This window comes from Cyclopterus lumpus, chromosome 4, assembly GCF_009769545.1.
Source record: "Cyclopterus lumpus isolate fCycLum1 chromosome 4, fCycLum1.pri, whole genome shotgun sequence".
NCBI lineage: Eukaryota > Metazoa > Chordata > Actinopteri > Perciformes > Cyclopteridae > Cyclopterus > Cyclopterus lumpus.
The window spans coordinates 4,624,618-4,639,650 of record NC_046969.1 but is presented as its reverse complement, the minus strand read 5'-3'; the positions used below and the strand labels follow the sequence as shown (position 1 = coordinate 4,639,650).

General features: G+C 40.6%; 1 protein-coding gene across 1 annotated transcript in view; it reads right to left on the bottom strand.

The window, feature by feature from the left end:
• LOC117729726 (leucine-rich repeat-containing protein 24-like) overlaps positions 1 to 7,323 on the bottom strand; it is a 35,861-nt gene extending 28,538 nt beyond the window's left edge. Inside the window, exons 1-2 of the mRNA XM_034531057.1 lie at positions 7,142 to 7,323; positions 2,009 to 2,193 (exon numbers count right to left, since the gene is read on the bottom strand). Coding sequence (XP_034386948.1) covers positions 2,009 to 2,176 — 168 coding nt within the window. The 5' untranslated portion in view covers positions 2,177 to 2,193; positions 7,142 to 7,323. The remainder of the gene's footprint in view (positions 1 to 2,008; positions 2,194 to 7,141) is intronic.
• Between the last annotated feature and the right edge of the window lie 7,710 nt (positions 7,324 to 15,033).

Here is a 15,033-nt window from a genome sequence, read left to right as displayed (position 1 = left end):
TGTCAACGGTTATTTTTGAGGGAGTTCTTCCTGATTCAACGTGAGGTCCTGGGACAGGGATGTTGTATGTGTACAGATTGTAAAGCCCTCTGAGGCAAATTTGTCATTTGTGATATTGGGCTATACAAAATAAACAGAATTTAATTTAATTGAATGAATGCATGTATGTATGTGTGAATGTATGCATGTTTGCATGTATGCATGTATGTATCTGTGTGTATGTATCTGTGTGTATGCATGTGTATATGTATGTATTTATGTGTGTATGTATGTATGTGTGTATGTTTGCATGTAAGTGTGTATGTATGTATGTGTGTATGCATGCATGTACTGTATGTATGTTTGTTTGTATGCATGTATGTGTGTATGTATGCATGTATGTATGTATGTTTGCATGTATGTGTGTATGTATGTATGTATGTGTGTATGCACGTATGTATGTGTGTATGTATGTATGCATGCATGTTTGTATGTATGTATATATGTATGTGTATGTATGTATGTATGTGTGTATGTATGTATGTATGTGTATGTATGTGTGTGTATGTTTGCATGTGTGTGTGTATGTATGTATGCATGCAGGTATTTATGTATGTGTATGTTTGTACGTATGTGTATATATGTATGTGTGTATGTATGTATGTATATGTATGTATGCATGCATATGCATGTGTGTATGTATGAATGTGTGTGTATGTATGTATGTGTGCATGTATGTATGTGTGTGTGTATGTATCCATGTATGTATGCATGCATGTATGTGTGCATGCATGTATGTATTTATGTATGTATGTTTGCATGTTTGTGTGTATATATGTATGTATGTATGCATGTATGTATGTGTATGTTTGCATGTATGTATGTGTATGCATGTATGTATATGTGTGTGTATGTATGTGTGTGTATGTATGTGTGTATGCATGTATGTGTGTGTATGTTTGCATGTATGTGTGTATGTATGTATGTATGCATGCATGCATGTATGTATGTATGTATGTATGTATAAATGTATATGTATGTGTATGCATGTATGTGTGCATGTGTATGCGTGCGTGTATTTATGTGTGTATGTATGTATGTATGTGTATGTATGCATGTATGTGTGTGTGTATGTTTGCATGTGTGTGTGTGTATGTGTGTATGCATGTATGTATGCATGTATGTATGCATGTTTGCATGTATGTATCTGTGTGTGTGTGTGTATGTATGCATGTATTTATGTGTGTGTGTGTATGTATTTGTGTATGCATGTGTCTATGCATGTATTTATGTGTGTATGTATGTGTATGTACGTATGTATGAATGTGTGTGTGTGTATGTATGTGTGTGCATGCATGTATGTATGTGTGTATGCATGTATGTATGTGTGTATGTATGTTTGTATGTATGTATGTATGCATGTATGTGTGTATGTTTGCATTCTTCTTTTTCAGTGAAATGGGCTGTGTGTGTGTGTGTATGTATGCATATATTCATGTGTGTATGTGTATGTATGCATGTATGTATGTGTGTGTTTGTGAAATGGGCTTCATACAAGATCCACTCTTGCATTCTCAATAATTTTGGAGAACGTGCTGCATTCACCCATTTCCTTGTATTTTTTATTTCCTCTGAAGTACGGACACATTTTATGAGTGTTCCAGACTGTTTCAACAGTCATGTGACAACAGTCCATAAGGTTTCTTTTCCTCCCTGCCTACCTGGGTACCAAACTTCTGCTGGTCAGTGAGTTGTTTGACACCTCATCTTGTGTTTACTGGGGTTCCACATTTTGTAACAGCAGGACGCAAAGCCCTACATGGTATTATTGCGGTGTTGATTATGCCAATCACAATTCTCCCAAAGGCTCCATCAAGCAAAGGTGGAAGTCATAGTGTTCACGCTGGCACAGTTATCTGAAGTTAGGAGTGTTTGCTGAATCTGACGTGGCTCACTCCTACGAGCTCAACAAACGGAAAAAACTGAGTAAATTGAGATATCACGAAAGTGTAGATGCATGAGGCCGTACCTGTGTGGATGGAGGAATGTGTTTGGGGAAGTCCCTCAGGCTGGTGGACCCACACTCTACTGTGAGGCTGTAGCAGCGACAGCGCACAGGGCAGGACGGAGATGCTCGACTCGGAGTGTGCAGGGACAGAAGAAGCACCGAGAGAGGAAGCCCCCAAAGCACAGCCATCACATCAACGGTCCGGACTGAGGAGGTGAAATCATAATGAATATTGACTGATACTCTGCATTAACAACTGAGCTCAGCTTCTATTCAATTCAATTCAGTTGATTTTCTGTAGCCCAGAATCACAAATTACAAACTCCCCTCAGAGGGCTTTACAATCTGTACACATACGACATCTCTGACCTTTGACCTCACATCGGATCAGGAAAAAAAAATTTAAAAATAGAAAAAACCCTTTCACAAGGAAAAAAGGGAAGAAACCTTCAGGAGAGCAAGAGAGGAGGATCAGAGTTACAACACATTCAATGAATATGACAAATTATGAATACTGTAACACTGTTCATTCTGTACACATGACATCTATTGCTTCTGTCCATCCGGGAAATAAGAAATGTCAATATGACATTTAGAAATGTAGTTTGTCTAGACTAGAGGGCCCTGACAACTTTATTTTTCAATGTAAAATGGTATTAGCCTACATATCTTGGTCACAACTGAACATTTTTACGACACAAATAGTGTAACAAACGTTCTGGAACATGGAACACTACTTTGGTATGTTGAGGAAGACAATACTACTTTGGTATGTTGAGGAAGACAATACTACGTTGGTATGTTGAGGAAGACAATACTACTTTGGTATGTTGAGGAAGACAATACTACTTTGTTATGTTGAGGAAGACAATACTACTTTGGTATGTTGAGGAAGACAATACTACGTTGGTATGTTGAGGAAGACAATACTACGTTGGTATGTTGAGGAAGACAACATTACTTTGGTATGTTGAGGAAGACAATACTACTTTGGTATGTTGAGGAGGACAATACTACTTTGGTATGTTGAGGAAGACAATGCTACGTTGGTATGTTGAGGAAGACAACATTACTTTGGTGTGTTGAGGAAGACAATACTACGTTGGTGTGTTGAGGAAGACAATACTACTTTGGTATGGTATGTTGAGGAAGACAATACTACTTTGGTATATTGAGGAGGACAATACTACTTTGGTATGTTAAGGAAGACAACACTACGTTGGTATGTTAAGGAAGACAATACTACTTTGGTATGTTGAGGAAGACGATACTACGTTGGTATGTTGAGGAAGACAACATTACTTTGGTGTGTTGAGGAAGACAATACTACGTTGGTGTGTTGAGGAAGACAATACTACTTTGGTATGGTATGTTGAGGAAGACAATACTACTTTGGTATATTGAGGAGGACAATACTACTTTGGTATGTTAAGGAAGACAATACTACGTTGGTATGTTGAGGAAGACAATACTACTTTGGTATGGTATGTTGATGAGGACAATACTAATTTGGTATATTGAGGAGGACAATACTACGTTGGTATGTTGAGGAAGACAATACTACTTTGGTATGTTGAGGAGGACAATACTACTTTGGTATGTATGTTGAGGAAGACAATACTACTTTAGTATGTTGAGGAAGACAATACTACTTTGGTATGTTGAGGAAGACAATATTACTTTGGTATGTTGAGAAAGACAATACTACGTTGGTATGTTGAGGAAGACAATATTACTTTGGTATGTTGAGGAAGACAATATTACTTTGGTATGTTGAGGAAGACAATATTACTTTGGTATGTTGAGGATTACAATACTACTTTGGTATGGTATATTGAGGAAGACAATACTACTTTAGTATGTTGAGGAAGACAATACTACTTTGGTATGTTGAAGAAGACAATATTACTTTGGTATGTTGAGGAAGACAATACTACATTGGTATGTTGAGGCAGACAATACTACTTTGGTATGTTAAGGAAGACAATACTACGTTGGTATGTTGAGGAAGGCAATACTACGTTGGTATGTTGAGGAAGACAATATTACTTTGGTATGGTATGTTGAGGAAGACAATATTACTTTGGTATGATATGTTGAGGAAGACAATACTACTTTGGTATGGTATGTAGAGGAAGACAATACTACTTTTGTATGTTAAGGAAGACAATACTACTTTGGTATGTTGAGGAAGACAATACTACTTTGGTATGTATGTTGAGGAAGACAATACTACTTTAGTATGTTGAAGAAGACAATACTACTTTGGTATGTTGAGGAAGACAATATTACTTTGGTATGTTGAGAAAGACAATACTACGTTGGTATGTTGAGGCAGACAATACTACTTTGGTATGTTAAGGAAGACAATATTACGTTGGTATGTTGAGGAAGGCAATACTACGTTGGTATGTTGAGGAAGACAATACTACTTTGGTATGGTATGTTAAGGAAGACACTACTACTTTGGTTTGGTATGTTGAGGAAGACAATACTACTTTGGTATGATATGTTCATGAAGACAATACTACTTTGGTATGTTAAGGAAGACAATACTACTTTGGTATGTTGAGGAAGACAATACTATGTTGGTATGTTGAAAGACAACATTACTTTGGTATGTTGAGGAAGACAATACTAATTTGGTATGTTGAGGAAGAAAATACTACTTTGGTATGTTGAGGAGGACAATACTACTTTGGTATATTGAGGAGGACAATATTACTTTGGTATGTTGAGGAAGACAATACTACTTTGGTATGTAGAGGAAGACAATATTACTTTGGTATGTTGAGGAACAATACAAGTTCCGTGACAAATAAATCAATGCTGACTTCCTGTTTCACACCGGTACCATTCGGCGGTCCCCACGGGCGCGGATGTTTTTTTGTTGACCCATCCACCGCCCTGTGTCTGGTACATATTAGTGGATTATATACAATTATATTTTGTGGTATATCTACGAATTACATGGCAACAGTCTTTGTGTATCACTGAATAACGGTGTGACAGCTCAGACTGTGGACACTGTTTGAGAGAAAATACTTGCAGTGAAAGAAGAGGAAGAGGAATACATCCATTGTACTGACCAAAGCTTTTTTCTCAGAGACTGAGATGAATATCTGACCATATTGAGTTTGTTAGGGTTCTTATTATTAGGGTCCGAGCGACTGACGAAGTCAGTCCGAGAGGACCCTATTGAGTTTGTTAGGGTGAACATTGAGCGCATTTTGGCCCGCCTACTTAGATGTTCCGCCATTTTTAATTTTTAATAATTGACTTTCTTAACTACATGCTTGGGCCAATCTAACAAAACCTGATATCAATCAAATCATTGAAGCCAGATGACGTAGAATATGTCAACCGTTTTTTTTATATCTCATTGTGGTAAGGATCTATGGCCCAATGAACATTTTAGGGGCGTGTCTTGTTTTTCAATGCTCATAGCGTCAACACTATTGGGACTAATCACTTTGAAACATTTTTCCTAAGTGCGCATGGCATGCCTTAACTTGCAAAAGAAATCTTGTGCGATTTGAACACTAGGGGGCGCTACAGTAATTCGCCGAAGTTGGCCGTTTTTCGAGTTTTTCACTCGTTTTTGGCACTTTTCGACGTTATACGTTTAACGTTATCTCCCACAAAAATTATCCGATCGACTTCAATCTTCTTTCCAGGATGATCAGAAGGCCTTGAGCATGATTGAAAAACGTCGCTTTCACCCACTCTCACTTGTCTATAAAAATATTCCAATAAAATCCCACTTTCTGTGCATTGTTATGCTAGAGACTGTTGCTTTAACTAAACCAATCTTTCCAAAGATAATCATGCATGATGCCAGTCAAGTCCTGAACACATTTCCAAGAAGAAACATTCGAAATTGTCATTGGAATACCTACTAAAAAAATAAAATGACAAGTTTTAGACACTAATATTTTCTAGCTATACGAGTTCCGATCCATTTTTTCAGCAAACTGGTGTGTTCAAAACCAGCCCACGACAATTTTTTTTTACCTTTGATTTACATGACTTCACTTAGAGACACATGATGTATGTATTTGTTCACATTCTCAAAGTGCCACCTAGTGGCTCAACTGGACTTGCTCTAATCTGCCCCAAACTTGTCGTGCTTGTTACAAGTCACGGCCTGAGGATATCGACAAGTCTAATTTCAGTCAGTCAGAGCGCCACCTACTGGCTCAACTGGACTTGCTCTAATCTGCCCCAAACTTGTTGGGCTTGTTACAAGTCACGGCCTGAGGATATCGACAAGCTTAATTTCACTCATATTTAAAGCAGCACCCACTGGCTCAACTGGACTTGCTCGAATCTGCCCCAAACTTGTCATGCTTGTTACATGTCACGGCCTGAGGATATCGACAAGTCTAATTTCAGTCGTAGTCAGAGCGCCACCTACTGGCTCAACTAGGCTTGCTCGAATCTGCCCCAAACTCATCGTGCTTGTTACAAGTCGCGGCCTGAGGATATCGACAAGCTTATTTTCACTCGCAGTCGAGGCACCGCCTACTGGCGAAAGAATATCGGGGTTACGCGACAAACGGTAAAACGTACGACCCCGCGTTCTCGGCCGACCGGCGACCCCGACCGGCGCCCCCGACCGGCGCCCCAGACCGGCGCGGGTGAGCGAGGACCCGTTCATTGCTGCTCGCAGCTTTAATTTTCACTTATTTTATTTATTTATTTATTGTTTGGGTTAAAATAACTACATCTGTGACATTGACACCAGGTACCATTCAGTGGTCTCAATATCTTTCACATTTATCTTATTTTTTGTTAATATTTTAGCTATTACTTAATTGATATTCTGTTGTAACACTATGTATATTTTTGGCAATCATTTACAGTTTTGTCTAATGGTTTAAAATGGTTACTTAGGTCCATATCGAGGCTGGGAGCAGCCCTGCAGGTAAAATATGAAGCACGAATATCATTTACATGAACTAATATGGACACACAGTACAATAAAGCCATGTGTGGTGCTGCAGCCACATCGACAGACCGCAACAGGAGAACACGTTTGGTCCAGGACTGGACAGGCCCATCATGCTTGTGACCTCACAGCAGACAACAGACGTCCAGATGGACAAATAGATCATAAGAAAGAATTCCGATGGTGTTATTGTTGTTTCATACCTCGCTGAAAGAGGATGGAATAGACAGTGGCGCCTGCCCCGCACGACGCCTTCTCACTCCCTCCTCCTTCGTGTTTGATCCGGATCACTCCGTGTATTCTCAGTGTTGAAGACCTGCAAGCAGAAGCTCAGCAGCTGGAGGAGCCCTCAGTGCGCAGAGCACCGCGGGCCCGTCGCTTCCTCCGAGCGGGAGCGAGAGCGTCGAGCAGCGGCGCAGCAGCGAGTCCGACCCGCTGAGAACGGATCCGGTGTCTCGGTGCGATCCAACATCCAGCTGCTCCCGGACCCGGTGAACCCTCTCACTCCATTAGTCCACGCTGCTGCTCCGGAGGACTACAGTCAAGACTGAGGTCCACCAGTGGCAACACCAAAACCACTTCCGTCTCGTATTTTTCAGAATAAAAGCATCACAAAAGCGATAAAATCTATATCTGCATCACATGTGCTGCTGTTTGGTGAACACACAAGTGTAGACGTGCAGTGAGACATATTGTTACACTTAGATTGTGATGTTAGAACATTAGTAATATTAAAACAGTTCATGGTAGCTATTGTAGTTTGTGTCATGCGATATATTGTATTCCATGAGTCTACAGACCGGCCTACAGACCAGCAGCCCCACCTCCTGTAATATGGTGCATGTGGAGAATGGCATCCCAAGTGGAGAGCAGGTCCGTCTTTCAGTCAGAGGGTCAGTAGTTGGAACTCACTGACAGCCAATGAAATTGCAGCATAATTAACGCTGTCCAAGGTGCTGAAAACACAGTGGCTTTTTCAGCACAATGGCCTCAAGTGCAAGGTAAAAAAAAACACAACACAAATGTCTAAAAAACAATATAATAATTAATATAATAAAAATGAGAAAAGATATACATCTACATATTGTGAGCTATGATGTTTTGTTGTTGGGTGCTGCATGCTGTGTGGGTCTGTACATGAGTTGTGAACTAGAGCAGCATAGTCCTGGTCCACAAGCTTGAGCACGTCCTTCATCCCACAGTGTTTATTGAGCAGGTTGTCAACATCTGCCTTCATGGGGGCCGGCCACCCCGTGTGGTCCCACACAAACATTCTCCCTCCTGTTGGTGAGGACAGCAGGGGCAGAGACGGCAGAACGTGTGGTTTCTATAAAAAAAAAAAAAGACAAAGAGTACAATAAGTTATTCTGACCTACAGAAAGGAAAAGCCGTATTTCACAGACTTGAACGCTTTCCACTTTCAGATACTGACTCATGGCTAACTGGTATGTTTCTGCAACCGTCTATTCATTTACATATTGTCACATCTCGTAAGAAAAGAAAACTGCAACGTAACCATTACCCTCCTAATAAAAATAAATATGACTGAAATTCAATTTCTACTAACTAATGCTGCAGTGTCGTCCATTACTTTGTCTGTGTAATGGTTACCTGGATCTGTCTGAGGCCCGGGAGTCGTACTGGGATTACCCCCAGCAGCCTATAAACCTATAGCAGCATAGGGCTGGACCAGGGCAAACCTGATTCAGCCCTAACTATAAGCACTATTAAAGATGAAAGTCTTAAGTCTACTCTTAAATGAGGTAACTGTGTCTGCCTCCCGGACTGAAAGTGGAAGCTGGTTCCATAAAAGAGGAGCTTGATAACTGAAGGCTCTGGCTCCCATCCTAATTTGTAAGACTCTAGGAACCACAAGAGCGCAGCTCTCTAGTGGGGCAATGTGGTACTACAAGCTCCTTAAGATATGATGGTGCATCACCAATCAAGGCTTTGTAGGTGAGGAGAAGAATTTTAAATGTGATTCTTGATTTTACAGGGAGCCAGTGCAGAGCAGCTAAACCAGCAGTAATGTGATCTCTTTTCTTAGTTTTTGTGAGTACACGAGCTGCAGCATTCTGGATTAACTGGAGGGACTTTAGAGACTTATTAGAGCAGCCTGATAATAAGGAGTTGCAGTACTATGAGCTCTCTAGATAGATAGATAGATACTTTATTTATCCGTAGGGGGGAATGTGTTTGTGGCAGCAGCAAGCAAAGTTACAGACAAAACATACAAATATTAACTATGAAAAACGCTCAATATATACAATGAAATAGCAGTGCAAGGCAAGTTTATTTGTATAGCACATTCAAAGTGCTTCACATAAAACCATTAAAATCATCAAAACAAGAAAACAAGAACATTCATTAAAACATTTTTAAAAAGTAAAAATCCATGAATCTGTTCAATTAAAGCAACAGCAAACAGAAAAGTCTTCAAGCTGGATTTATAAGAGCTGAGGGTCTCTGAGGGTCCCTCTGGGTCTCTGAGGGTCTCAGCAGACCTGCAGCTTTCAGGGACCTTCTTCCAGATATGTGGAGCAGAAAAACTGAACGCTGCTTCTCCTTATTGAGTTCTGACTCTTGGAATAGAAAGTAGACCAGTCCCGGACGACCTGAGGGGTCGGGATGGTTCATAAGGTAGCAGCAAATCACAAATGTATTTAGGCCCTAACCATTCAGTGCTTCATAAACTAGCCGCAGGATTTTAAAGTCAATTCTTTGTTGGACAGGAAGCCAGTGCAAAGACATCAGAACTGGAGTGATGTGATCCACTTCCCTGGTCTTAGTGAGAACTCGAGCTGCAGCTTTCTGATTGACTTTTTACAGAGACCTATGAACGCACCGTTACAGTAGTCAAGTCTATACTGAAGATAGATGCATGGACAAGTTTCTCCAAATCCTGTTGAGACATAAGTCCTCTAACCCTTGATATATTCTTCAGGTGATGGTAGGCTGATGTAATTGTCTTGATATGACTGTTCAGGTTAAGGTCTGAATCCATAATTACACCTAGATTTCTGGCTTGGTTTGTGGTTTTTAACATCAGTGATTGAAGCGGAGTGCTGACTTTTGATCGTTTGTCCTTGGGACCAAAAACTATTACTTCTGTTTTAGCTTTATTTAATTGAAGAAAATTCTGGCACATCCAGTTGTTGATTTCTTCAATGCATTTAGCCAGCCCTTGTATGGGATTATAGTCCCCTGGTGATATAGTTATGTAGATTTGTGTGTCGTCTGCATAATTATGATAACACACTTTGTTGTTTTTCATAATCTGAGCCAGTGGAAGCATGTAGATGTTGAACAGAAGTGGCCCCAGTATTGAACCTTGGCCAACACCACGTCACCCTAGTCAGCTTTAATCTGTAATTAGCTACAGACACAAAGTATTGTCGGTCCTTCAAGTAGGATTCAAACCAGTTAAGTGCTGCACCAGAGAGTCCTACCCAGACCTTTATTCTGTCTAGTAGTATGTCATGGTCGACCGTGTCGAATGCAGCACTGAGATCTAGTAATACTAAGACTGAAGTTCTGCCACTGTCTGTGTTTAAGTGGATGTTGTTGAAAACCTTAACAAGAGCAGTTTCAGTACTGTGGTGCTGACGAAAGCCGGACTGGAAGACATCAAGACAACAGTTATTTTCAGCCAAGAAGTTGTTCAGCTGTTGAAAAAACACTTTTTGATGAGGTTTGATATTGGCCTAATTTCTCATTATTTCAGGGTCTAAACTAGCCTTTATGTAAGGTCTCTAGGGCGATGCTTTGAGTGCTTTGGGTGCTTTGAGAAGATAGCTGCTTATCCAGGTCATCAGATCTAGGATCCTGCGACAATGGAGTAAATCTGTTTTCAAGTGGTTGTTGTGGAGGTGTTTTGCTGGTTTTACTTTTCCCAGCTGTTCTTGGCTGTGTCCAGCTGCATGAGGAGTTCTGCCTGCGTGGTAGTGCAGGCCAGCCAGTCGCATCACAAATCTCAGGGTGCTGGGCTCTGCCTGTTAGTCGTCCTGTTAGTTGTCCTCCCACATCCTGCCTTTTCGGCTTTGCACCAAGAGAGTTCCAGGGAGGACTACCAATCGAGGATTCATTAACAGCTACACAGCCCTCCTGTTTCTTGGTAGGACTGGTGGTGCTAGTTAGCTCTGTCTTAGCTTGCACTTGTCCAAGATTGTGAGTCCATGGTAAAGTGGTATTTGTTCTCACACAATCCATTTACCTCAACGTTCACTTCTAGTGGGTGGATTTTTGTTTCCAAGACTGCATCTTCTGCAGGAGTTTGTGGTAGTCGTCCGTGGATAGCGGTGGCATAGCTGCTAAGTAGTCTATAGCAATATATCTTTAAACCAGCGGAAATATGGCAATAGCCTGTTAAATAGCCCAGTGATTTTCAAGTGTCCAGGAGCTGCTGTTCAAAGATTCTCACAGAAGAAAAACAAGAATATCAGAAGGTATTAGCAGAAGAAATGCAAACATAGCCAATAGCAAGCAGCAAAGCGTCTGCACTATAAGCTTGTTTACAGTGTATATACAGTATATACAGTGAAATAGAATAGCTCTCTAGTGGAGTAATATGGTACTATAACCTCTCTAGTGGGGTAATATGGTACTATGAGCTCACTAGTGAGGTGATATGATACTATAAGGTCTCTGGTGGGGTAATATGGTACTATAACCTCTCTAGTGGAGTAATATGGTACTATGAGCTTTCTATTGGGGTAATACGGTACTTTGAGCTCTCTAGTAGGGTAATAAGGTACTATACGTTCTCTTAGTTTTTGTTAGTACACATGCTACAGCATTCTGGATCTACTGGAGAGATTTAAGAGACTTATTAGAGCAACCTGATAATAAGGAATTGCAGTATTCTAGTTCAAAACTCATAGTAGGGGTACTAACTAAAGGTGATACTTTGAAGGACTGTGGTACATGGACTGTTAGTAAAGACACATTGATAATATCTAGTAGAGGTACTAACTAAAGGTAATACTTTGAAGGACTGTGGTACATGGACTGTTAGTAAAGACACATTGATAATATCTAGTAGCGGTACTAACTAAAGGTAATACTTTGAAGGACTGTGGTACATGTTAGTAAAGACACATTGATAATATCTAGTAGAGGTACTAACTAAAGGTAATACTTTGAAGGACTGTGGTACATGGACTGTTAGTAAAGACACATGGATAATATCTTGTAGCGGTACTAACTAAAGGTAATACGTTGAAGGACTGTGGTACATGTTAGTAAAGACACATTGATAATATCTAGTAGCGGTACTAACTAAAGGTAATACGTTGAAGGACTGGTACATGTTAGTAAAGACACATTGATAATATCTAGTAGAGGTACTAACTAAAGGTAATACTTTGAAGGACTGTGGTACATGTTAGTAAAGACACATTGATAATATCTAGTAGAGGTACTAACTAAAGGCAATACTTTGAAGGACTGTGGTACATGGACTGTTAGTAAAGACACATGGATTTAAAAAAAAGATTGCGACTAACTGAGTAGTGTTTGGTCCTTACAGGAAATATTCAAATTGGACACGATTGTGTTGCTAAAACATTGACCAAATCTTTTCCAAATTACAGCTTGCTCAAACACATGTACGATATCTGGGACATGTGATCAAACGCATATAACCCTTAGAGTCTGTACCAAAGCAAATCACAAAAAAACTCATTTCTAATGTTTAACGTCATACTAATACAATGGATTTAATGTACTCAGAAAGAGAGGCATCCCTCTCTTCCATGAGTCATGGTACAAATCGCAGTGCATGTGAGACACCGACCTGGACTGACGAAGCCATCTGTGACTTAAAACACCATCTTAACATCTCTCAATCTCTCCACTTCTAGGTGTACTGCTCTTAACTGCTGCCGTTTCCTGCCCCTGTAGATGGTGAAACCCATGATTGTGTTGCTTCTATTAATCAAGAGTGCACACCCAGACCTGATCCAACTGACTACCATCTCTTTGATTAAACGTTAACAACTTTGACCCCAATTCTCCAGGAAATGCTGCGGCTGCCAAGACGTACTATTGTTGGGCACGACCCTGAGGTGGACCCTTACACTGATGTTTCAGAGACACGATCCCCACCACAACATCATAATGAGATTCCAACATGTCTACTATGACAGCATTGCATTCACCTGTGCCACAGCTGTCCTCTCGGGGACGTGAGGGTACTCCTTTAGGACCACAGGAGCAGTCGCTGGAAGCAGAGGCTTCCATTACATGGTCGGTTCCAGGTGCTACGATCCACTGAGACGGGTAAAAGCTACAGGTAAAGCCACTTGGTCTACAGCAGCCATTGTGAGCTCTTCCCAGAGCTGTGCAACATCTTTAGGCACTCTATTCATCTTCCAAAACAGCTGGCTAACAGCCACAACACAATTAACATCACAAAACAAAGTTACCAAAACGTATAGGCAGATCACAGCTCCTAATAGAGGGTGACGACCATACTGTTCTAGAGAGCAACCCAACGATGTCAATAAGTTACAGTTCACTATTTAACAAGAATGAGCATGTTCAGCAATACCAGCTAAGGTGACCTTTGATTATGCATTTGCTGAAAGTTGTTGTCTTGACACAAATTGTACATACTTAAAATGACCATAGAATGGTCAAAGAGGGAATTGTAGAAGCAAATCCTAGTTAGACTCAGTACATTTCCACCGTCTTTTGGATGTCTTCGTATGCAAATTACTTGTTTTGCCACTGATTATGCAAAGTGTTTTGGGATAAGGAGCCGTTGTGGCTAATGAGTCTGATAAACATCTCCTCTTTGCTTCAATAAAGAACAAACCGTAGCAACGTTTGTGTTGAATACGTGTATTTTCGAATTTACCACAAAAGGTATTATTGGAAATTCTAGTCAAAGGAGCGCTCGCTTTTGTACATGCAGTAAAAACTCCAGAGGGTTAGGGGTTAGCGTGCTCCAAGGCTGCGCTCTCTCCCCTTGACTCTTCTCCCTGTACACCAACAGCTGCACCTCCAGTCATCATCCGTCAAGCTCCTGAAGTTCACTGATGACATCACCCTCACTGGACTCATCTCAGGTGGGGATGAGTCCGCCCACAGGCACCAGGTACATCTGGTGATCTGGTGCAGTCAAAACAACCTGGAGCTCAACGCTCTAAAGATAGTGGAGATAGTTGTAGATTTCTAAAAGAACGCAGCCCCACCCGCCCCCACCCAGAAGGACTCCCTAGTCTATACACTGTGGAGTCCTTCAGTACCTAATGAGGCAGCTGAAGATCAACCTACCTCAGACAATGATACTGAACTTCTACACTGCCATCATTGAGTCCATCCTCACCTGCCAGACTACCATGGACAAAGGCAGACTGCCAAGGACAAAGGCAGACTGCCATGGACAAAGGCAGACTGCTGTGAAGTATTTCTGCTTCCAGAACCCCGATGCGGGCAAGAATTCTGTGGCTGACGCCTCTCCCTCTTGACAAATTCAGTTTGAGTCCATCATGACAACATTATCTCCCCGACCGGGACCATCACCGACTCGAACACTTAAATCCCCAGGACAATTACACACATTAAGAAATACACACACATAGTCTTCAGCACGTGCAACAAATAAAAGTGGCATAACACAGTTGAGATTATCACAAACCATGGCTGGACTACAGATGTAAATGTTCATTTTGTGTTCATAAATTGCAGTTACTTCAGTTGAACCTTCCTGGTTTGTATCGCGTCCACATCCTTGCTGATTTCACCTTGATATTATTTTGGGTTTTCTATTGAATGGACATCCAATTAAATTGTTAGAATCCTGATTTGTTTAAGTGCAAACAGCTGCTGTAGTCAAATGATATCACATTCAGCACTAATTTGTTGTATTTCATGTCATATGAACAGGAATGTGTTTGTACCGTGTTTATAATATTCAACACTCATAATCAATCATATATATACTGTATATGCCACTCTTTACTTGTAAAGTACTTTCAATACAAACATGTGGAGTGCTTGACAAAATATAATAAATAAATACTAGCTATTGATGGTCATTTCTGGTTATAGTTAATTTAAGTAATATTTAGATATCCAAATGGATAATTTA